At 34.7% G+C, this 25,348-nt stretch overlaps 1 protein-coding gene across 3 annotated transcripts in view; it reads right to left on the reverse strand.

The window, feature by feature from the left end:
- LOC114334567 (neprilysin-2) overlaps positions 1-25,348 on the reverse strand; it is a 311,969-nt gene that overhangs the window by 123,179 nt on the left and 163,442 nt on the right. For all 3 annotated transcript variants that reach the window (XM_028284633.2, XM_028284632.2, XM_028284634.2), the window contains exons 3-4: positions 13,507-13,820; positions 5,972-6,220 (exon numbers count right to left, since the gene is read on the reverse strand). In XM_028284633.2, coding sequence (XP_028140434.2) covers positions 5,972-6,220; positions 13,507-13,820 — 563 coding nt within the window. The remainder of the gene's footprint in view (positions 1-5,971; positions 6,221-13,506; positions 13,821-25,348) is intronic.

Genomic DNA, 25,348 nt, shown 5'->3' on the forward strand with positions numbered 1-25,348 from the left:
TGATTCATCATTCAAGAGCTTTAGTAATTCAGTAGGAACCTCATCGGGTTCATTTGCCTTTCCAGTTTTGGAATTTCTAAGTGCCATTTCTACTTCACATTTTAGGATTTCAGGTCCCGTTTCGCCATTTACCTTGTCAATGTTATTTCTGTTGTCCTCAAACAATTCTCTTCTATATTCACTCCATCTATTAATTTTTTCTGTTAAGTCTATAATAATATTTTCGTCTTTGTCCTTAAGCAAACTTATTTGATGTCTTCTTTGGGTTCCTGTAAGTTCTTTTACTTTTTTATGTATATTGAATTTGTCATACTTTCTTTCATAGTCTTCCATTTCTACACATTGTTCTTTAATCCATGACTCTTTGGCCTTCTTTATTATTTGCTTTATGTATGTTCTTATCAACGTCTCTGTATTTTTCTGAATTATTCTTCAATTTGCGCCTTTCATCCATAAGTCTAGTATGTCTGGTGTCATCCACACCTTATGTTTCTTTGTAGATTTGGTTAGGTGTTTCTTTCCCGTAGTTCTTATTATAGTGTTTATATACTTCAGTTTTTCATCTATGTTGTCTGTTCTGCGGATTTGGTTTTCTGCTACACTGAGGCCGGTGTTGATTTCTTCGCGCACTGTTTGTCGTCGGTGTTCACTTTTAAGCTGACTTAAGTCTAACGCTGGGATGATGGTTTTTCTCATTTTCTTTGGTCTAGCTTCTAACACAGATACATACTACTGGATTATGATCCGAACCGATATCAGTTCCAGGGTAAGTTTTAGTAGATTTCACGGCATAACGGTATCTTTTTGTCACCATTATGTAATCTATTTGGATTCTGATTACTTTTTCTTGTGTGTGTTGAGGTGTCGCCCACGTATACAGTCTCCTTGGGGTAATTTAAAGAATGTATTAGTTATTATTAAATCTTCGCTTTGACAAAACTGAACTAAACGATCACCCCTTTCATTTCTATTACCTAAGCCGTATTCACGGACATTTTCTCCAACTTTACCCTGACCTACCTTGGCGTTCAGATCGCCCATTACTATGTTAATGTGTTGTCTCTTTGTTGTTCTCATCACCTCTTCTAAGTTATTATAGAATTGTTCTATTACCTCTTCGTCTTTGTCTGCTGTAGGAGCGTACACTTGTATGAAGTTTATTATGTTCTTCTTATCTTTCAGTTGTATTAACATCACGCGCTCTGAGAATGGAGTAAAATTTGCTACAGCATCTTTCCATTTTTTTGAGATGATGACTCCAACTCCGTATCGATGGGTTGTGGTGTCACTTCCGGCATAATAAAACATACCATGATTAATTGTGGGGCATTTGCCATTTCCTGGCCATTGTGTATCGCTTATGCCTTAAATGTCTATACCCAAACGATCCATTTCCAACACGGCGTTATCTAATTTTCCCGAAGAGAATAAGCTCCTCGCATTCCAGGTAGCAATTTTTATGGTTATCTTTTTCTTATTACAAGGGTTTCGCAGGTTTACGACCGAGGAAGCCTTGTACTTATCTATTTGTCTTCCTCTGCCGGATCTTGGTATCCGATGTCCATGATCAGTACTTCTCCTTTGTATGTCCACCATGATGATTACTACTAGGGGTACTCTATGAGTCCTTAAGCAGTGGTTCCCCGTTGCCTTTTGCATCCTTATGCCGTTGACCATTCTGTAGGGTTCATCCGCCTTCGAGACCGATTTCTCAGTCTCAGGACAAAAGAGTGCCCTAACACTACTAGCTCATCCACCCGAAGCTGTTGGCTAGTAAGTGGAGATTGCTTATATCGGCAATCGCTCGGTGGTTACCCTCACTTAGTTTAGCCCACAGACCAATGCAGTTGCCCAGGGTGTGGCAGGTGGAGCCATAAATGACAGTTGGATGTCTTATGAGGACCAGTTACTTCGAACCATCACCAAGACGCTTAGGCTTATTATTGTAACTAATTTGTGTTTTTGTTTCTGTTACAGGTAAACGTCGCTAAGGCTTCTCGATGGCGCGAAGGTGTCAGGTTTGGCCGACTGTAACAAAGTTATACTCGTGACGACCTGTATAATACAACGTAAAGACGATTGATCAGTTTTGTCTAGTTTAAGTAAAAGTGTGAAATCATTCTTTGTTGGTGACGAATTATCGTTTTCGATAAAGAATGAATATTAATCAGTCTGAAATAAATCTTACTTCGAATAAGTTGTCGGTTTTAATTTGTAGTTTATACTGTGTAGCTTCAAGTAGTGTGTAATTATACCTGCTCCTAACTGCTGCAATTTTCGTACGGTTTAGTCTTTGAGCTACGTTGAGGTAAAGTTTTCTTGCAGTATCACGTACCGCATGTCAGTATTTGCGTTTCTATAGTTTAAAACAGTCCAGTATATTCTTCAGTTGTTCTACCTTCAAGTTAAAAGCTCTATGTTCCTAATTTTGAGTTACCAATACTCAAGTTTTTTTGTAATTAATTCAGTTTATAAAGGATTTTGTAAGAACCTCCACCATTTTTTTAATACCATGCACGCGTTCATAATTTTCTTGAAAAAATAAAGCTCATTTTATTTGGAGCAGTATTTTATTTTACAGCAGTGTGAAGAATCATTCCGTAGTTTATGTAAGAAACAAATATAGTGATACAAGACAAATTCGTATTGAAAACAAAGGAGACTAGGCAAACGTATGACGTATGACATACCGCATGTCAGAGTCTACGTCCTGAAACACCCATGTCAGTAGTTAATGGTTAAATACTATTAGACCGATCAAATAAAATTACAACACATGTAAATCAAAATGTAATTCCGTACAGGTTAAAATAATTTTTTATCAAAGTTTAGGTCAAAACAAAAGATATTTTCAAGAAAGTATATGATTCATATGAGGGGATCATTGTTTAATTAATTAAAAATGGGTAATTTTTGCTCAAAATTTACTTTTTTAAGTGCTGCGGTAATTCATGTTAACATTAAGATCTATACAATTTTTTTCTGCAAAGCTGAAGAAACAATCTTTTATATAAGACTTACTAAATTAAATTTGATCCTTAATTTATTTAAATAATTGTAAATCAAAATTGAAAAACAAGTTTCCAAAAAATATTATTTACATTATAAATAAGCACTATCAAACATTTTGTTTTGCATAAAAAATTGTGCTATCGTATCAGCATAAATTGAAAAAAAATTGGTTAATGAATATTGAGTAGTTTTTGAGATATTTAATTTGTTTATAAAAAACTACCATTTTTTCAATTTCAAAAACGCGGTTGTTGCCGATAGAGCATACAAGTTTTTGAGGCGTCATTTGATTTGCTTTTATGTATATTTTCGATAAATGTATTGACAAATCAAAATTTCAATTAAACACTCCTCAAAAATGGCGTTTGACAATTGATGTAATTTGTTTTTTAGTAACATTGCCGGGATTAAAAACTTTTAAATTATTTTTCGATATTCGTGTTTCTGGTAGTTTTTGACACATTAACAAAAGAAAAAAAATTCTAGAACCATTTTTTGCCGAGATAGCTTATCTAAGTTTAAAAATTCATAATTTGTTTATTTATCAATATTAACATTTAAAAGTGCGTGAGTACATCTACTAACCCTACCACTTAATAAAAATTGTAGAATATTTTGAAACATAATGATTTTCATAGCATCTTAAATGAAAGCTTTTTGTCTGAAAATTGGCGGAGGAGTAGTTTGCGATATCTCCGTTAATAATGGGACAATTTCAATGTTTTTTTTTTAATTTGGGGTAGCATATAAAAATAATAACATCTGCATGACCCGTTTTGCAATAAACACATATTCAATAGTTTATTATAAACAATATTTTTCAAAAAATTTTTGTCTCTAATATTGTGATAAATAAAAATTGGCACCAAAGATAACCACAAAACAGTATAAAAACAAATTTTTATTTTTAAAATCTAACAAACCAGTAAAATTTTGTTAAAAACATAAAAACTTTTTTCTTTGTACAAATCATTGGCAAAATCTCGCAAAGTTAATGTGAATACAAAAGAAAATATATAAAGAAATGAAGGACAACCTCTATTATAAATCTATTATGTAGGTATATAAGTGAATAAAAATCAACAAATATGTATATAGATACACAGTTTTTAGTGTAGGTACTACCTGTTATAAAGATTGTAAAATTAAATGTAAAATATATATATATTTTAATATTGTACAAAGAAAAAAGCCTTTAATAAATTTTTAATGCTAATTCAGTATTATTTTGTTAATTTTTTATAAAAAAATTTTTGGATCAATTTTTATTTATCACACGCAAAGAAAAAAAATTTGGAAAAAAATTGTTTATACCAAATTGACGAATATTTATTGTAAAAAGTGTTATTTAGATGTAATTATTTTTATATGTTACCCTAAACTAAAAAAAAAAACAAAAATGAATAACCATTTTCACCACAGAAGGTTCCCATTGTTTTCAGTCTGGTGGGATGTAGGGTAACATTATGTTGTTTTATATGCCATTAGATTGAAAACTTAGTCTTTTAAAAAAATATTGAAATTGGTGCGTTATTAACGAAAATATTGCAAAGTACTACTGCACCACTCTTCATACAAAAAGTTTTCATTTAAGGTCGCTACGAAAATCATTATTCTTTTAAATACTCTAAAATTTTAACTCTATGTATAAATGACTTTGTTGAGTAGTAGCGTTGATAGATGTACTTACGCACTTTAAAATGTTAATATTGATAAATAAACTAAATATGAATTTTTAAACTTGGAAATGCTATCTCGGCAAAAAATGGATCTAGAAAAATTTTTTCTTTAGTTAATGTGTCAAAAACTACCAGCAACATGAATATCGAAAAATAGTTTCAAAATTTTTAATCCCGGCGATGTTATTAAAAAAACAAGTTTTAAACAAATTACCCCAATTTTCAAACACCATTCTGGAGGGGTGTTTAATTGAAATTTTGATTTGTTAATACATCTGTCGAATATATACATAAAAGCAAAAAAAATGAGACCTTAAAAACTTGTATAATCTATCGGCAACAACCGCGTTTTTGCAATTGAAAAAAAATTTAAACATTTTTTAAATTAATTTTCATTAATTTTTATAAACAATTTAAATATCTCATAAACTACTTAATATTTATTAACCAATTTTTTTCTGTTTATACTGGTACCATAGCGCAACTTTTTCTGTAAAATAAAATGTTTTATAGTGTTTATTTATAATGCAAATAATATTTTTAGAAATTTGTTTTTCAATTTTGAATTAATATTATTCAAAATAAATTAAGGGTCAAATTTAATTCAGTCTTATATACAAGATTGTTTCTTCAGCTTTGCAGAAAAAAATTGTAAAATCCTTAATAGAAACATTGAACAGGTGCAGCAGTTAAAAAAGTAAATTTTGTGGAACAATTTTCCATTTTTAATTATTTAAATAATGATCCCCTCATATGAATCATATACTTTCTTGTAAATATCTTTTGTTTGGACCTAAACTTTGATAAAAAAATTATTCCAACCTGTACGGAATTACATTTTGATTATATTTTATTTTATTGGGCTATATGGTTTGTGCTATTTTCTTTTCATGACTACTTAGTTATCAATATAATATTAATTATATATAAAAATGCATAATTTTTTAAAATTTCATCGTAAGACAGGGGATTAAGTTTGAAAAAATTAATAAAAACAATTCCAAAATACATCGTCAATAGACGTCTATTTTTTAGCAAATATGATTTTACATTGACACTTAAAATATTCCTTCAAAATCTCAATACATCAGGAAAAGTTTTCCGATTTTCAGTGGGTTATTTAAAAAAGTCAAAGTATGTGATGAATACTGTCGTGCTACTTTGTGCTTAAGAAAAATCTATAATTATTTAGAAATAAATTTCAAGATAGTATCAGTTTCCAGGTGACTTCTAAACCCGTTTCGAATGTTATCTTATTTCACTTCATTTATTAAACTTACATCAATTACTCTCTTGGTAGAATTCTTGACATCTCCAACAACAGAAAAATCAATAAAATAATCCACGCCATAACCCACTTTTCGAAATTTATATACAGAGTTTTTCCAATCAAAATCATCTTCATTCCAAGAATCTCCTTCTAAAACAGGCCAACCACCCAACTCCTTCAGCACTTCTGTAATAGTGGTCATTCCATCCTCTTCAATCAAAGTTTTATTCATACATGCCTTGTATAATTTCTTAGTAAGCTAAAACAGTTTTTAATTAATAATTTTTAAAATGATATGAAACCAAACTATTGTTATGAAACAAATAAATAAAAATTTAGTAGTACCATAATGTGAATATTATAATAAAATTATAATAATTAACACAAAGTAAAATTAATAAAACCCCAAAATTCAAATATGATTACATAAAATATTATTTAAATTCGTTCCAATTTATTGTTTAATGGTTTTCTGGCATAAACCAAATTTTGTAAAGTACAAAAACAATAATTATATTTTTGACAATATAATAAGCTATAATATATTTTCACAGCAAAATATACCTATACAGTGGAACTCCGATAAGTCGGCCTCCGATAATCAGAAAATCTGGCTAACCCGGACCGTTTTTCATCGGACAAAACAAACATTTTTTCACTTTGACTGAGTTTTTTACCAAGAAATGAACAACACTGTATACAACTGTACGTAATTAACAGTGGCGGCTCGTGATTTTTACAATAGGGGAGGCTATACCTAACTGTAAAATATCTAGACAAATGTGCACTAGCAAAAAAATGAGCCAAAAAATGTAATTTAAGGCCCCATTTTTTGACCATTTTTATTTACATTTCATAATATCATCCTAATTCATAATTCTCATGATATCATATCATTTTAAAAATAGTTAGTCTAATTGTAAAAGTTTAATACCAAAGTTTGTGTCGTTTATTTGTTAACAATTCCATCTATTTGTAAATAGGTACCTATACATATCAAAATAAATACAGATTTGAAGTTTTGCCGTCCATACATAATGAAGCTTCAAATTTTTTAAGATACTCAACTGAATTTTTTTAATTCTAAACGCGGCCTACTGCGAATTCAAAAACACGATAAATTACCGATATTTTGCTTTGAGTTAGAGATATCGGAAAAAGTTTTGTGAGCAAGTTGTTCCAAATATTATTATAACCCCACATACCAAATTTCATAACAAAATTCTCACTTTTAGATTTTTCATTATTTTTAGTCAGGACCCTAAAATTCGTTGTCCGGAGACGTACGCAACCACGCAACGGAGCCGAGAAGCTACTCTGCCTCCCTTGGTGTATCTCCAGGCAGCGTGTGATGGCACCGTAGATGCCACTGTTAGGAGACCGGGTCTCCTTTAACGCCTGCTGCGCTGCACAGAGCATTAGCAACGGAGTCTGCTGGGCTTCTCGGCTCCGTTCATGAATCTCGCGATAACCCAGGGTCCTGCCTACAATAATATGTAATAAAACTGAGACGCGATCATGCGTTCTAATGCTAATGCTCCGTACGTTTGGATAATTAGTGATAATATGGAATTTACACGTTGTATAATAGTGAGACTGCTTGTTGTTTTCGCGATTCATGATAAACAAAACAGTGTAGAGTGTGTAAAAAATTTATGGGGAGGCTGTGCCTCCCTTGCCTCCTCTGACGAGCCGCCACTGGTAATTAAGATGTACTGTTCATATGTATTTCGCGTTTTTGCAATAATTGTAATGAAGTTTATCTCTAAGTATGTAGGTATACCTTATTTCACTAATTTTTACCAAATTCTCCAGCTAACCCGGATTTTCGATAACCCGGATCGGCCGCGGTCCCAATTAAGCCGACTTATCGAGGTTCCACTATATATTACAAATGACAGTTTTGTAAAAGGATTGTAGTCCAAAAGGGAAATCCAACATTTACTTTTTGACGACATTGAAAGGCAGCAACAATAATTCATTTAAAATTTACAAATGCAATAATGATACCTGAAAATTTCACTATAATCTCATTGCCAGTCAATTATTTCAAGCTGTACGGAATAATTATACAGTGATGAGCATGCAAATAACCGGCAAAATATCGCAAAAGATGGAAAACATATTAAGTTGTGAGATAAAAAGAAATGAAACTAGTGGAGTTTGGAGATTTAGCGATAAAAACCTATACACTTGCATTCTATTTATTGTTTCCCACCTTTAGACGTATCAGAGGAGTATGTCAACTAAAACTGTCACTGTGACAGTGGCAGTTGCCAAACTCGTCAGATACGTCAAAAGGTGAGAAACAATAGGTACAATGTAAATGTGTCGGTTTTTATCGCTAAATCTCCAACCTTCACTAGTTTCATTTCTTTTTATCTCACAACTTAATATATTTTCCATCTTTTGCGTTATTCTGCCGGTTATTAGCGCGGTTATTAGCTGTATCCCGAATGAAGTACGTGCCTCCTAGTGGCGGGATACGGGCAACAAAACATTGGCTTATAGGGCAGTCCTTACAGTAAGGATCCTGGCCTATACAGAAAAATGCAGGCGGGTGTGGGGTAATACTGCACTTTGGTTGCATTGGTGGTGTATTGGCTAAACGTGCAGGGCAGGGTATGGTGCTGATAGAAAAGGCATTCAGGCATCAAATATCCAAAAATCTTTTCAGGCCATAATAATGAAAAGACCTTCTCCAAACGCAATAAAAACTTATACTGAAATGATGGCATCTCCTGAGGTAAAATGTTCCGGAAGTAAAATGAGCCTCCATTCGGATCTCCGGGTGAGGACTATCTCAGGGGGAGCACCATTGCAGGTTAGAAAAATCAGGATAGTGTCTTGGAATCTTGGTAGTCTTACAGGTAAGAGTCTGGAGTTAGTGGATGCGCTCAGACGAAGAAGAGTTCAAATTGCTTGTATTCAAGAAACTAGGTGGAGAGGACAAAGGGCGAAAGAACTAGGTGATGGATATAAATTGTGGTATGTAGGGAGTAGTAACACTAGAAATGGAGTTAGTATAATTGCTGATAGTGAAAGGCAAGATAACGTAGTAGAAGTTGTAAGAACGAGTGATAAAATGATGTCAGTGAAATTTGTAATTGATAAAGAGGTATTGAATGTTGTGTGTGTGTGTATGCTCCTCAAACAGGTCTGGCTGAGAATGAAAGAAGAGCTTTCTATGACCAATTAGGAGACGTATTGAGTGATATTCCAGCAGAGGAGAAAGTTATAATAGGAGGTGATTTCAATGCACATGTGGGCCAAGCCAAGACAGGATATGAAACAATACATGGAGGATTAGGCTTTGGAACTAGAAATGAAGCTGGAGATGACATGCTAGAATTAGCAACAGCATTGGATATGGCGATTGTTAACACATTCTTTAAAAAGAGAGAAACTCAACTTATTACCTACAAAAGTGGACAACATCAATCCCAAATAGACTACTTCATGATAAGGAAAGAAGACATACGTGAATGCAAGGACTGCAAGGTAATAGTTAGTGAGACAGTAAGCCAACAACATAAGCTGCTTGTTCTGGACATCGAAGTAAAAAGCGAAACTAAACAAAAATATCGGAGAGGACCACAAAAAATCAAGTGGTGGAAGCTAAAAGATGAGAAGGAAGGTCTATTGAGGGAAAGAATAGTAGAAAAAATATGTTGGAACATGAAAGGAAGCCCTAACACAATTTGGAGAAAAATGGCCAATATTATTAGAGAGACGGCTATTGAAATACTTGAGAAAATGCCAGGAAAGAAGTTTGAGGATAAAGAGACTTGGTGGTGGTCAAATGAAGTACAAGGAAAAATAAAAGAGAAGAGAAAATTATATAAAAAGTGGCAGGAAACCAGATTGGACATAGATCTTCAAAACTCTATGGTCGCCAAAATGGAAGCGAAAGTAGCAGTAGCAAAAGCTAAAGCAGAAGCGTATTCAAATCTATACGATCAACTTGATACCAGGGAAGGCGAAGCAAAGATATATAAAATAGCCAAACAGAGAGCAAAGAAAGCAAGAGATTTTAATCAGATTAGATGTATCCGAGATGAAAATAATAAAATACTAATTCACGAAAAGGATGTTAAAAAGAGACGGAGAAAGTATTTTGACAGTTTATTAAATGAAGAATTTGACAGACAGCCTGTGGAGTTAACGGATACAGTAAAAGCAATGGTTACCAGGATAACAAACGAGGAAGTGGATATTCCTGGGGAAGTATGGAGAGCATTGGGAGAGACAGGAATAAGTTGGCTAGCAGGTCTATTTAATAGAATTATGGAAGTTGGACAAATGCCAGACAAATGGAGAAGCAGTATATTAGTACCTGTCTACAAAAACAAGGGAGACATACAACAATGCACAAACTACAGGGCTATAAAACTACTTAGCCACACCATGAAAATATGGGAGAGAGTAATCGATAGATGGATACGTGAAGAAACCGAAATATATGATAATCAATTTGGCTTTATGCAGGGCAGATCAACAACAGATGCAATTTTCATTGTAAGGAAACTGATGGAAAAATACAGGAATAAAGAGACCAACGCTCATATGGTATTCATTGATCTTGAGAAAGCATATGATAGAGTTCCTCGAGAGATTCTGTGGTGGGCACTCAATAAGAAAGGAGTCCCTGGCGAATATGTAAAGATTGTGAGAGATATGTATGAGGGAGTAACGACTAGTGTTAGAACAGGTGTGGGAGAGACTGATAAATTTCAGGTGAAAGTAGTCCTTCTTAGTTCCTAGCCATAGTCTTCCTAGCTTAGTCCTTCTTTATTCTCATTAGTTTTGGACCAGATAACAGCGAAACTACAGGGTAGTATTCCATGGTGCCTAATGTATGCTGATGATGTAGTGTTAATAGGAAATAGTGAAAGAGACTTAGAACAAAAACTGGAACAGTGGAGACAAGTTCTGGAGGAAAAAGGTTTAAAACTTAGTAGGACAAAAACAGAGTATTTGGAATGTTCATTTAAAGATGGAGTTGCTACAAATAAAATGGTATCTTTGGATGGTGAAATGATTGTGAAAAGCAATAGTTTTAAGTACCTAGGATCGGTATTACAGAGTAATGGAGAAATAGATGGAGATGCATGCAGTAGAATTAGGGCTGGATGGATGAAGTGGAAAGAAGCGAGTGGTGTGTTGTGTGACAGAAAAATTCCAATGAAGCTGAAGGGAAAATTCTATAAAACAGCCATAAGACCGGCTATGATGCAGGGAACTGAATGTTGGGCAGTGAAAAAGAAAGTGGAGTGACAAAGAAGGATAAAATTAGAAATGAGTATATTAGGTGAAGTCTAGGTGTGACACCAATTGATGCCAAAATGAGAGAGCATAGCTTAAGATGGTTTGGTCACGTTCAACGTCGAGACGTTAATCACCCAATACGAAGAATAGCTGAAGTGCAGATTCCTGGAAGGAGTAGGAGAGGAAGACCAAAGAAGACCTGGGGGGAGACCATAAGGCAGGACTCTCGTTTCTTGCGATCTGTAGCGCACGAGAAAGTTCGAGTGAGACGCACGTTTCCAAGTTTATTTTATTTGTTTCCTTCGTTTTTTGTTGATTTTTGGGCTATATTAAATTTTAGTTTTTTTTAATGATCGGTGAATGTTATGTTCGTTGATTGTAGTACTAGTATCTTTGTGGAAATATAGCGTGTGTAATATAAAATTCTGAAAACATTAAACCTCTGTTTCTACGTGTTTATTATAAAATTCGTAAGGGAAGTAGAGAAATATCCTTAATTGTATAATGCTCATTGTATACAAATTATATGTACTAAAAATGTAACAATACCGTACTTTTCACAGATCGAAATAGTGGGTTTGTTTCATTTGTTTGATATATAAAAAATGCGTTCTTCCTGGTTGAAAGATGTGAGCAAACTGAATCGACTATAGTGTGCGGAGAGCAATCGCTTGTGCCTCAAGGTTCGTACAAGACGAGCAGGGCGCGCGAACTTTGAGACTTGTCTTCAATCGACCCATGTGCGGACGGCCTTTGGGGGGATGTGTGTACATAACGTACTCTATAAGACTACGAGTACATACAAATTAAAAAAATTATGATCAAAATCCATCAACACGCTCTGACGGTATTAATCGCAGCATATTTTTGCAGAATCAGTTTCATTTTTTGAGTGCACGGATTTTATTAATTCCCCTCCACCGACCACGAATTAATTCCGTTCGGACGCCATTTTTAAAACTTTATTAACCACTATCTTGAGATTCAAAGTTTACTCAAACTTTTACACATAAACTACATATCTTAAACTTCAAAATAGCTCAAGTTAGGTTGCTTAATTGTTATAAACAAAGTAGCCGTCAATTAAATAAAAAAAGTGGCTAACTTTGACCTTAATTAACCTAGCCGAAAAGTTTTTCTTTGAAAATTCGTATAAAAATACCAGTTTTTCAAATCCCATTGTAGTTTTAGCCTACAGTCAATATTAACAAAGTTATTCAAATTGTTTTTAAGCCAAAAATGACTCTATTTTAGTAAAATATTTTCTAAGTAACAAAAATGACTTTTTAATGATTTTTTTAAATGATTTGAAAACATGACTATTCTTCTTTCATACATAGGCGTAACCAGGATGATCCTAAGGGGGGGTTACAACTACCTGAAGGGGGGGGGGTTACAACTACCTGAAGGGGGGGTGACAACTACTGGAAGGTCTCGGGCTATGGTGTTAAGCGTATAGAGCTCAAAGTACATCCCAATGGGGGGGGTTATAACCCCCAAACCCCCCCTGGTTACGCCTATGCTTTCATACTGTTTTCACACAATTGCTGTATTATTATTATTTTCTGAACAGTAACATTGTGAAAGAAAAGCTCTTTGCGATAAACAAATTTAATAAAATTTAATCTAATTGAAGAATCGTCTTAAAAATTTTTGTGCATTGTATGGACTGTTTGACTCAACTTTTCGTACAATATGAAAGTCTTAGATGCATTTTCGCAAAAGTTATAGCAAATTTTTTATTTTCGAAATTTTAGTTTTATTTTGCAATATCCGAAGCAACAAATGATCGGACCAAAATTCAAAGAGCGCTATTTTAAACCTTGGCTCATCTACTAAAAGAAAAATATTATAGATAAGATATTTAATTACACTATTTTTACCTGTAGCGATTTAAATGAAAAAACTCCCATTTTTGACCCTTATTTGTTAATAACTAAATTTCTCGTCCAAACTGTGACGGGCATTTTTGTATTTATAATATATTAGGTATATAGTACCCAAAAAACCCATTTGCAACCTAGCTGCTCAAGTGTCCCGAACATGGTATATTTTTGCCTTATTTCTCTGGTGTATTCATTCGACGTGAATCTTTAATATCAGTACACAGCATGTAACATTAGCCAGTGTTCTTCAATATGTTTAGCATGGATTACCGTATTCTCTACATAACTAATAAAATCAAAATATTTGCAGATAATGTTAATAATATCATCCTCACTCTTAAAAATACACATAGTACAAATTGTTCGACTAATATTTTCGTCCGATGCTTACCTTGAATGGTTTTGGTTCATCTTCTTGGATCGGTTCCTCGATCATAGTTCTCAATTGCTCTTGAAGTTCATCACCAATTAGAGTAAATGAAGTTACTGAGGATTTATCATCAGGAATATTTGTCTTCTTGATAAAATTACCACAGGTAAATTGATAAAAATCATCGCAAGGGTCAACCGATTCATCCATATATTCCAATACACGTGATGCAGTATGAATGCATCCTGGACTTAAACATACTTTTTCATCTTCGTGATCTTGGGATGTAATTGTGACTATTTTTCCTTGTAGTGGTTGGGCTGTGTACGGTTTATCTGTAAAATATAATGTTTTTAGAATAAGTATAACACGTTTATTAATTTAAATCGGTTTAGTATCATAATCTTCAAGAAAATGGTCTTTGTTCCAAATACAGCGCTCTGTTCAGTCCAAAACTAAAACTAAGCTGTGTCAAGATAAATGAGCATTAAACATGCCTAGGAGCATTAAATGCCTAGGACAACAAGTACAGAGTGCAATGTAAAATGCATCATGAAAAGGAGAACAGTCAAAGAAAGAAACATCTCTTATCCTACTGAATGAAGAAAAATATGCAGCAAACTCATCAGCAATAGAAAAAACCAAACAAGAATGTACAGAACAATAGCGGCGTAATAGGAAGTAGGAGTCAAATCACCTATAATTTATACACTGTGTCCGTAAAGTATGGAACAAATTCTTTTTTAGCTAAACAGAGCATTTTAAGAAATAATCCTGAAACACGTCGATTTTTGATTTTAATTTACCGTATTTTAAAATAATATTCTAATATACAGGGTGAATTATTTTCGAGTAATGACGTCACCGTCATTTTTTTTTAATGGAACACCCCCATTTTGTCTCAATTTTCGGATTACTCTAGCTGAGCTGATTCCAAAAATGTATCACATTATGTTTATTCAAATTGGTACAGGGTGGACAAAAATACAATAGTTTTGTGTGTGTTCATAAAGTAACGCGTTAGTTAAATTAACAATATTATCAAAAATACTTATTGTCTAGCGGACAGAATATGATGAAATACATGACTTTATAAATGTTCGAACTGCAGCCCTTGCTGTATGTGACAGTAACCCAAACGTTGTACAAATTCTTGTTGAACCGTGTTTATTGTGTCTTGAGAAATATTGTTTATTGCTGTCCGAATTCTCTGTTTTAATTCTTGAATATTTGCTGGTTTCGTTTGATACACAACATTCTTCAGATGGCCCCACATAAAATAATCCAAAGGATTGAAATCTGATGACCTCGCTGGCCATTCAATAGATCCACGTCTACCAATCCACATGTTCGGAAAAATTTCATCTAGGTACCTTCTAATATCTGCAGCGTAATGTGGAGGTGCACCATCCTGTTAAAACCATAAACTTTCATCAAAACCTCCAGGATTACGTCTGCTGGGAAACAAATTACGTAAAGTAGGTACGAGATACCCCCTTAAAAACTCAAGGTACGTTGCTCCGTTTAAATTACCTTCGATAAAGTAGGGTCCGATGATTCGATTTCTTACAATTCCAGCCCATACATTTACCTTTTGCGAGTATTGTGTATGATGCTCACGCATCCAGTGGGGGTTTTCTTTTGCCCAGTATCTACAATTCTGACGGTTAACCTCGCCATTTAATGTGAAAGTGGCCTCATCAGAAGAAATAATGTTTTGTACCAAGAGAGGGTCTCGGTGGCAGTTATCCATCATTGCTTCGCAAAATTGAATTCTTCTATCGGGATCATCTTAGTTTAATTCCCGCACAAGTTTGATTTTATAAGGATGCCATTTTTCAAGCTTTAATAGTTTGTGTACCGTTGTTTTGCTAACACCGATATCGCGACTAACTTTACGCACAGAAGTGTGCGCATCTTCTTCAACACTAAGTAAAACATCTAATGCTGTATCAGCCACAGGATCCACTAATAGAGGACGATCTGAACGCGTTCCTAAACATAGTCGAACCATCAATCATCATAGGAGACCTAAATGCAAGATCCCCCAACTGGAACGATAGAGCCACGAATAGAAATGGAAGATTACTTAACCACTACTTAGAAAACAACGAAGACACAGTGGCATTGGGCCCAGAAGAACCAACCCATTATCCAAGTAACGGACTTCCAACCCACATAGACATCGTAGTTGCTAAAAACTTAGGACTCCAAACCGAATTAAAAACCTTAAACGAAGGAACCACGGACCACAATCCAATACTACTGGAACTAGGAACATGGGAAGAAGAAATCGCCACAAAACGGACTAAGAAGAAGACGAAATGGTCCAACTTTAAGAGATTAGTAAGTCAAGGGATAAACAACGTCCCAGTAATAAACAACGCACAAGAAATAGAAGTTAGAGTCCTAGAGTTAGAAAACATTATGCAAGAAGCACTCAGGAATAGCACTACAGAGGAGGAAGTAGAAATAAACAAGGGTAGGTTTAGAAACATTACACAAGAGATAAAAGACATGATTCGGGAAAAGAACAGAGCGAAACAGATAGCCAGAAGAACAAGAAATCAGGCAGACAAAAACAGGGTAAATCGACTAAATAGAGAAGTCAAAGCAGCACTACAACAACACCGTAGTGAAAGCTGGAACGACCATGTCCAAGAGATGGAAGAACAAGGTCCAAATATACAGAACATCTGGAAGCTACAAAGGATACTCAGAAGCGACAGAAAACCCATCCCACCTCTACACGGAGAGAATGGCATAGTCCACACAGTTGAGGAAAAGGCAGAAGTGATGATGTCCACACTAGAGAGAGAGAGTTTACTAAACTATCATCCGGACGAAGACATAGACTTCATAGAAGAAGTCGAAGAACAAAGAGAAAGGCCTGAAAACCCAGACGAGAACATCCCTCCAACATCACCAGAAGAGATCAACGAACTTATCAAAAATAGCTCACCCAAAAAAGCCCCAGGGCCAGACCAGATAACAAACAGAGCCTTAAAATTCCTACCGGCAAGAGCCATAGTTTTCCTAACCAACCTAATAAATGGAATACTAAGATTCAGAAAATTCCCGAATCGATGGAAATTGGCCCATGTCATTATGATACCAAAACCCGGCAAAAATAGCACTTTTCCGCAAAATTACAGGCCGATAAGCTTACTTCCAGCAATAAGCAAAATAGCAGAAAGAGTCATTCTAAGCCGACTACAAGCCGAGACAAACAGACTAGAAATAATCCCCGAAGCTCAGTTTGGCTTTAGAGCAGAACATTCCAGTGAGTTACAAGTACTCAGACTAACAGAATACGTAGCAGCAGGATTTAATGAAAAACAATATACCAGCGCAGCCTTTCTGGATGTAAGCAAAGCCTTCGACAGAGTCTGGCATAAAGGACTAATATACAAAATGAGAGGCTATGGATACAGCGTGGCAATGACAAGACTAATCTCTTCGTACTTAAGAGGCCGGAGTTTTAAAGTTCGTATAGGACAAGTCCTGTCTGGGCTCGGGACTCCGGAAGCTGGAGTACCACAAGGAGCGGTCCTGTCGCCACTACTGTACTCAATATACACCGCCGACGTTCCAAGAACACCTGGAACACTATTAAGCCTTTATGCCGATGACACAGCGATAGCGGCCAAACACCGAGACATAGATGTAGCAGTGAACAATCTACAAACAGCGCTAGACGACGTTGAAGAATGGTGTATTAAATGGAAAATAGCCATAAACTCAGAAAAAACACAAGCGGTGCTATTCAAAAAGAGAAGACAAAGCCCAGAAGAACAACTGACGGTGCAAAACAACCCCATAGAGTGGAAAGATCACGCGAAATACCTAGGAGTCATAATGGACAAAGGCTTAACATTTCAAAAACACGTAGAAGCCACAATTAAAAAAGCCAATATGGCCAAAGCATCACTAAGAGGACTCATAGGTAGAAAAAGTAAATTAAGAACTAAAACGAAGATAAGATTAATCAATAGCATAATAATACCAATTTTGACATATGCATCTCTCGCGTGGGGACACGTATGCAAAACAACAAAAAAGAAGATCCAAGCGGCACACAACAGCAGCCTAAGGGAAGCAGCGAACGTCCCAAGATACGTGGCGGAAAGACACCTATTCAGAGAACTCCAACAAATCAGAGTGACCGACATAATGACGGAAAGAGCCAGGACAAAATTCCCAGAGCTGGAAAATCATCCAAGTCCCATACTGCGAGAGATAATGCGATACGACGCCTTCCACCGATGGAAGCACAAACGTCCAAAACAACAAATAGTGGATTAAAGAAAATAAACATTAGAGATAAAATAAAAAGAAATAAATAAAATGACAGTAAATAAGATATAAAATAAGAAATAAAATAAAAGTGGACAATACGTGGCTCCATCAACAACGACAAGGCAATTAGTGTGGGCCACATACTCGCTAATTTTTACTAATTAAGATTTTATTTTCAGGACATCCTACAAAAAAAAATATAAAAAAAAAAAAAAAAAAAACCCAAAATAATCGGCCTTGGCCAAAAAAAAAATTACTAACACCGGCGCAAGCCAAAAAAAAAAAAACACAAAAACCCGGGCAAGTAGGGCCCAACCCTTGAGCACCAGGTCTCTGAACCGAGCTTAACTCGGTTCAGAGGCCTGGGGCCCAAGCAAGCAATTTTAGTACCGCGGACAAGTCACAAGAAGATAACAGGCATATAGCGCTTCACGCTGGCCTGATTTGCAAATCGATTAGGGCACCACGTTGGTATTCTATTACCCAGGATTCCCACGTGAAAAGCATTTGGCTGATAGTTGTGCCCCTATCGCGCATCAGCGTGCTATAGGGGGGAAAGGGATGGCCCGGAGCATTGGAGCGCGGTGGAGTGACTCCTGTCTTAGACTCGAGTTAATACACCTCGCTCCAATGAATTGTTACACCCGAACGTACTTCCTCAGGGGTGAACAAGTCTCATGGGTCGGGTTGAATCAAATTGCTTGCTTGCTTGCTGTATCAGAATTTGCAGAGGGACGACCTGATTTCCGTGCATTTTCAACCGTACCAGTTTCTCGAAATTTCTTTTCAATCTTACTGACTGTTGAACGCATTGTAGGTCTTTCTGGATATTTATCATTAAACAAATTGCACACTTCCATCTGAGTTCGCGATGTGTCTTCATACCCAATCATCATAAGTATTTCAATTCTTTGCTTTACACTTAACTCTATTTCTACTTCAAATTAAATCTAAGCAATAATTAAAACATTCACAAATACCAAAAATATTGTAGTACTAAACTGTCACTGAACATCAATAAATTACTAAACAAATAATGACATTTAACAAAAACATATATGTTTCTTTTAAATTGATAAGAAATAATTTCTTTCATATTCTGTCCGCTAGACAATAAGTAATTTTGATATTGTTAATTTAACTAACGCGTTACTTTATGAGCACACACAAAACTATTGTATTTTTGTCCACCCTGTACCAATTTGAATCAACATGTGATACATTTTTGGAATCAGCCCAGCTAGAGTAATCCGAAAATTGAGACAAAATGGGGGTGTTCCATTAAAAAAAATGACGGTGACGTCATTACTCGAAAGTAATTCACCCTGTATATTAGAATATTATTTTAAAATACGATAAATTAAAATTATAAATTAAAATAAAAAATCGACGGGTTTTAGGATTATTTCTAAAAATGGTCTGTTTAGCTAAAAAAGAATTTGTTCCATACTTTACGGACACAGTGTATACAATACATAATACATATTTTTTTTAATAACAAGCAACACACAATATACAACCAGTCTACGTTACAAATCTTACGTTACACAACCATACCTACAGTACACATTACACGAAACTATATAAAAACACGCCAGAATTTGATATTACAAGATAAAAACACTAACCTTAGATTTTTTCAACCCTAAGAATACTGTTTCCAACGAAATCGAGGACAAATAAGTCAACCATCAATTTTAAAAAACATAACAACAATCTATTGTTCATACATTTTCCCAGGAAATCGAAACGTCAAACACTAGTTATAAACCAGGGCATTTAGCAAAAAATAAATAGATTTTTAAATATAGCACTTATATGATGGTGCCACAGTAACGTCTAATGCCGTTAATTAACGCATTATTTGGCATTAAAGAGAGGTGTAGTCACGACTTAGTGCGCTAATTTGTTATTGCCATTATTAATGGTAGGGGAGCAAAGTATGCTAAATGTGCAGTCACTCGAGCGCTTTGGGGACCTATTGGGTTGTGAAGAGTAGGTCCTAAAACCAAAAAAAGTTAAGTAAAGTTTTCCATTTTAGTGGGCGCTTGCCATTTTTAATTTAATTTTCCATTTCCAACAATCGTTTTTTCCGATTATAACGCCATCTATCCATAATTCGAAAAAATGTTTCGAATAAAAGTTACTTATTTTTACGTAAGGAATCCAAATCTGCAATAAAAAATGAGGGCTCCTATTTAAGATTTTAAAGTAACCCCCCCCCCCCCCACATCTATGGGGGGTCGTGTTTGGTGCCATTCGATAGATTTTTCAAAAATATTGAATAAGTGTATTTTACAGTTTTTCGGTCTGATGTTCATTTCGCGAAATATCGCGGGATTCGTATTTAAAATATTAAATTTACCCCCCACCCCTCTCCGTGGGAAGTCGTGTTTGGTATCATTAGATAGATTTTTAAAAAATATTGAGCACATATTTTTTAGTTTTTCGATCTGTCATTCATTTCGCGAAATATTCGCTTTTTCCTTGTGAATCTTTGGGACTCACCCATTTCCTTATGCCCGGCTCAAATCGTCAGATTTTTGAAATATACACTCTTTTGCATGTACTTAACTTACCTTATCTTAATCTGACAATTTCGAATTTTTTTAAGAATAGATTTTTTTTTTCGGGCCCCCCTTAACGAACTCCCCTGTGTTAAGAGCCAATCTATGGTAGAGGTACATCTGCAGGGTACCAGGTTTCTCCCTATATGCTAATCTGACGCGCTCGAGTAACTGCAAGAATCCCCGCTTGGGCTCCCTTACCATAATCCTTAATCCCGTTAAACGTTAGGCCATAGATCAGGTGGCGGTTTCTTTCGACACATCAAAGGAGTTACTCCGTTACTTATCGCGTTATTTGGCCACACTAGCGCTGTTTCAGTTATACGTAACAAGTTCTAGCTTGCAGTGCAGCAGTGTAATTTGTTTTGTGAAATACATAGGTATTATTCTACGAAAATGTAGTGGTGTAATGAAAATGGAGTGGTGTAATGGAAATGGAGTGGTGTAAAATAATAAATTCATAAAATAATAATTAGCACGCATAATATATAACAGCATAACAGCTTCGACTTCTATTCTGAAATTATTTGATTAAAAAACGCGTATTCTTCTGACTTCGTGCTAAAATAAATGTGGCCAGTCACTTTAATGCGCAGCTTATTTCATCATTTTTGGTATTTTAATTAATACGATATTGAACGTTAAACGTTAACTTTACTTTGGCCTAAGCATTAGAAACTTATAACTTTTTGAATTGTATTCAGGAGGATGTCAGGAAAAAAGTCTAGAACAGAAAAATGGGTGAAAATGGATATGTGTTTTAAAGTGCATAAATGCATCCAAAAGTACATAAACATGTCATAGTAAATGTATGAAGGGCCAGATTTTGTTAAGGGTTTTAGGCATCGCTGAAAATAACACGTCGTCAGAACCGACCACCTGAGCACCTGGTGCCTAGGTTCACTGCTACGGCACGTTATCTGGAGTTTCGAGTGATTTAGACTTGTTGACTGAGTGTTTTTACCAGACTTACAGTTTCAAGTTTGGGCACTGAAGTAAATAAGTTGCTGACGTCAAAAGAAAGTATAGTAATGTCAGGATTGAGATTAGTGAGTTAAAGTTTATTAACTAATTGGTATGAATTTAATACAGTAAAATAAGGAGTGAAATTGATTAGATTTTTTAAGGTATTAAGTATGAATTTAAATAAAATAGACATTGGAGTATTGATGAAACTGACAACGGGACGAATTGGAATTCCAACTTTATGTACCTTAGGCAAATCGTATATTCTTGGAATATGAGGGTTACCAGGATGTTTGCTGTAAGGAGCCTCATGAATAGATAGGAAATCGGAGTGTTTTTTGATATTATCTTTCAATTTGGTTATGAATCTTTTAGAAGGATCAGCTGGTGATATAGAAAAGATGAGACTTTGTTGTTATATGATTCACGGTCTAGAAGGACCAAACAGTTACCTTTATCAGTTTTAGAAAAAATTAAATTGTGAGTAGTAATTTTCTGTTTAATTGATTTAATAGTCTTGCGATGACATTGTGCTTGTTTGAAAGAATTATTGTAAGGAAAGGAAGAGTTAAGAGAAGCTGAAGAGATGGACGATGCAGAAATCTTATGTTTCAATTTATTACAATAACGGTAACAGGAATTTCTAGTTGACGTTCTTTGGGAAAGAGATAATTACAGATTTGGATTACTATATCAGTCTCAATGGAGAGATTCTCAAGATCGTGTAAAGATAAATTTTTGGGAACGGCATATTTTAGACCATAGCTTAGTAATTTAATCTCATCTTCTCTGAAGCTGATATCTTATAAAAAAAAACCTTACCGATATCAGCTTCACAGAAGATGATATTAAATTATTAAACTATGGTCTCAAGTATTCCGTCCCAAAGATTTATCTTTACACGATCTTGACAATCTATCCATTGAGACTGATATAGTAATCCATTCATTATCTCTTTGCCAAAGAACGTCAACTAGAAAGTCCTGTTACCGTTATATTAATAAATTTAAAATAAGATTTCTGTATCTTTCAACTCTTCAGCTTCTCTTAACTGTTCCTTTTCTCACAATGTTTCTTTCAAACAAGCACAACATCGTCTCAAGACTCTTAAATCAACTAAAATTAAAATTACTAGTAACAATAATTTAATTTTTTCTAAAGTTAATAAAGGTAACTGTTTGGTCATTCTAGACCGTGAATCATACAACAATAAAGTCTCATCTTGTCTAGAAGACAATCACTTCACTCTTATACCAGTTGATCATTTTAAAATATTTATAAACAAATTGAAAGATAATATCAAACAACACTCCGATTTCCTATCTATTCATGAAGCTTCTTACAGCAAACTCCCTGGTAACCCTCTTATTCCAAGACTATACGGTTTACCTAAGATACATATAAAGTTGTAATTCCCATTCGTCCCGTTGTCAGCTTCATCAATGCTCCAGTGTCTATTTTATCCAAATTCGTACTTAGTACCTTAAAAAATCTAATACATTTCACTCCTTATTTTACTGTATTAAATTCATACCAATTGGTTGATAAACTTCAACTCATTAATCTCAATCCTGATATTACTATGCTTTCTTTTGACGTTAGCAACTTATTTACTTCAGTGCCCAAATTTGAAACTTTAAGTCTGGTAAAAACAATCTTAGTCAACAAGTCTATTCAGTCCAACGTTATCTCTTCGATACTAGATATCCTTGAATTATGACTATCTCAAAATCAATGGTTTAGCAATAGGCAGTTGCTTGTCCTCATTCTTAGCTGATGTCTTTATGGATAATTTAGAGTCCAATCACGTCATGAAAAATCCAGAAATTTTACATTGGTTCCGTTATGTAGGCATAGGCGATACTTTAGTCTTCATTTCTGGTGATCATGACTCAACTCAACAACTACTTTTTAAAATTAATCAAATCCATCCAAATATCAAATTTATCATGGAAATAGAATCTTCCCAGGCAATTCATTTTCTTGATTTATCTATTACCAGACTTAAACACCAATTCAACTTAGGCATCACACAAATTAGCTGCTTTTAGAAGTTGCATAGATAGACTATTTTCCATAGCTATGTCAAATGACTCTTTCAATAAAGAACTCAACATCATAAACCAAATAGCTGTCAACAATGGTTATGATCCCTATATAATAGACAAACTTATCCGTACAAGAGAATCTAGATTACTACAAAATTCTGCTTTTCGTCAGGCTTCTCCTTCTTCCCCAATTTACAGGTCATTACCATATCACACCCCACCTTATCTGAAAAGATTAAAGGTATTATATCTTACTCTTCTGAAAATATACATATATCTTTTAAAGTTGGAAATACTCTTAACCACTTCTTAACAAATACTAAAAATACAATACACTATATGAACCGTAGTGGAGTTTAAAGGCTGACTTGTTCTGATTGTGATGCTTCCTACATAGGTAAGACTTACAGGTCACTTTCAACCAGATCTGCTGAACATTCAAAAAGAGATAATACATCAGCCTTCTCCCATCACCTTAAAGTTAACAATCACCATCTTACCATCCGTGATGGTGTCAAATTAATTCACAACATTAAAGATAAGAACTGTTTACGGTTGGATTTGTACGAGGACCTTGAGATTTCTAGAGACACGAGGACTATCCCCAAATGCGTTCACCGCCAAACTACTTTAAATCAACCTTTTATTCCTGTCCACCGACAACTATTCCCTTAACCCAACTTGAGTTTTATCTTTATAATTTTTGCATACTCTTTTTCCTTTTCGTCTTTTTTCTTTACTGTGTTTCTTCTTTCCATTCACCTCACTAGTATCTAACAATTTACTACTTCCTTACTAATCATCCGTTAACACGTATCTCAATATGCCCCTAGCTTCTTTCTTTTTCTCATTCCCCCTTTCACTATCCCATCCCTAACACAGTTTACCTTCTTTCATTCCCAATCCTCTTTCATAAATGTTTCCAATCAAGAAAGCTACATTACCTTGCCTCATGTCTCAGACGTTTCAGGTCCCCTTGCTTTTCTTCCTTTGGCTGCTCTTCTTCTATTAATTCATATTCATTAATTTCCCTCGACAATATATCAGTCTCTCTACTCCACTACCATATATATAATTTAAATTCTTCTTCTTCTTCTTCAGGTGCCGTCCTCGTTCCGAAGTTTGGCTATCATCAAGGCTATGCGTATTTTTGATACCGTAGATCTAAATAATTGGCAGCTGCTGCACTTGTACCAATCTCTTAAATTTAAATTCTTAGTTTCCTATTATTGCTATCACTCTAATGTACAAAAATGTACATTCACACACTAACCATTTTGTCTGGTTGCCTGATATGTCATAACACATCAACTTCATCTATTCCTTTTTAAACAACTTACAGCTCATTTACAATTGTCTGACACACATTTTACTTTACATTTCTGATATTAACATTCATGTTATGGCCTTATTATTTAAGAAAATCGATGTGTTGCTAGACCGGTAAATATCGTTTTATACCGGGTGTAACAATCATACTGTGTTTTTTTCTTAAAGTTCCGAATACCCTGTGGAATATTCTAGCATATATAAAATATTTAAATTTAAACTTAATTGTAGCCTTAACATCTTGTTTTTTGACTCATTCGCTTATGTTCGATAATAAAAGAGATATGTACTTTTATTTTACAAATGAGGTATGCTATTTGGTTTTGATCAATATCATTCCAAATTTCAAGAGCTTCTGTTTCTACCTCTTCTAAGGTTCTAGGAGGTGGCAAACGCTATGGTAGTCTTCTGCCAAATATGTCCCACAAATATTCGATCCGGTTAAGATCTGGACTATGCGATGGCCGATTTAAAGTCCGAAAATTTACCTGTTAAATGTGTTAAATATGTTGTAAATATTCGGTTACAGTTCATGAACGTGAGGTCTTGCATTATTGTGCAGTAGCAAAAAATTGTTACCAAAATAAGGGGCCAATATAGCATGGTAGCTAAGTCCCTCGCTATTTAAGATCACTGCTTGAACAAAGTCATCGT

This window comes from Diabrotica virgifera, chromosome 1 (assembly GCF_917563875.1).
Source record: "Diabrotica virgifera virgifera chromosome 1, PGI_DIABVI_V3a".
NCBI lineage: Eukaryota > Metazoa > Arthropoda > Insecta > Coleoptera > Chrysomelidae > Diabrotica > Diabrotica virgifera.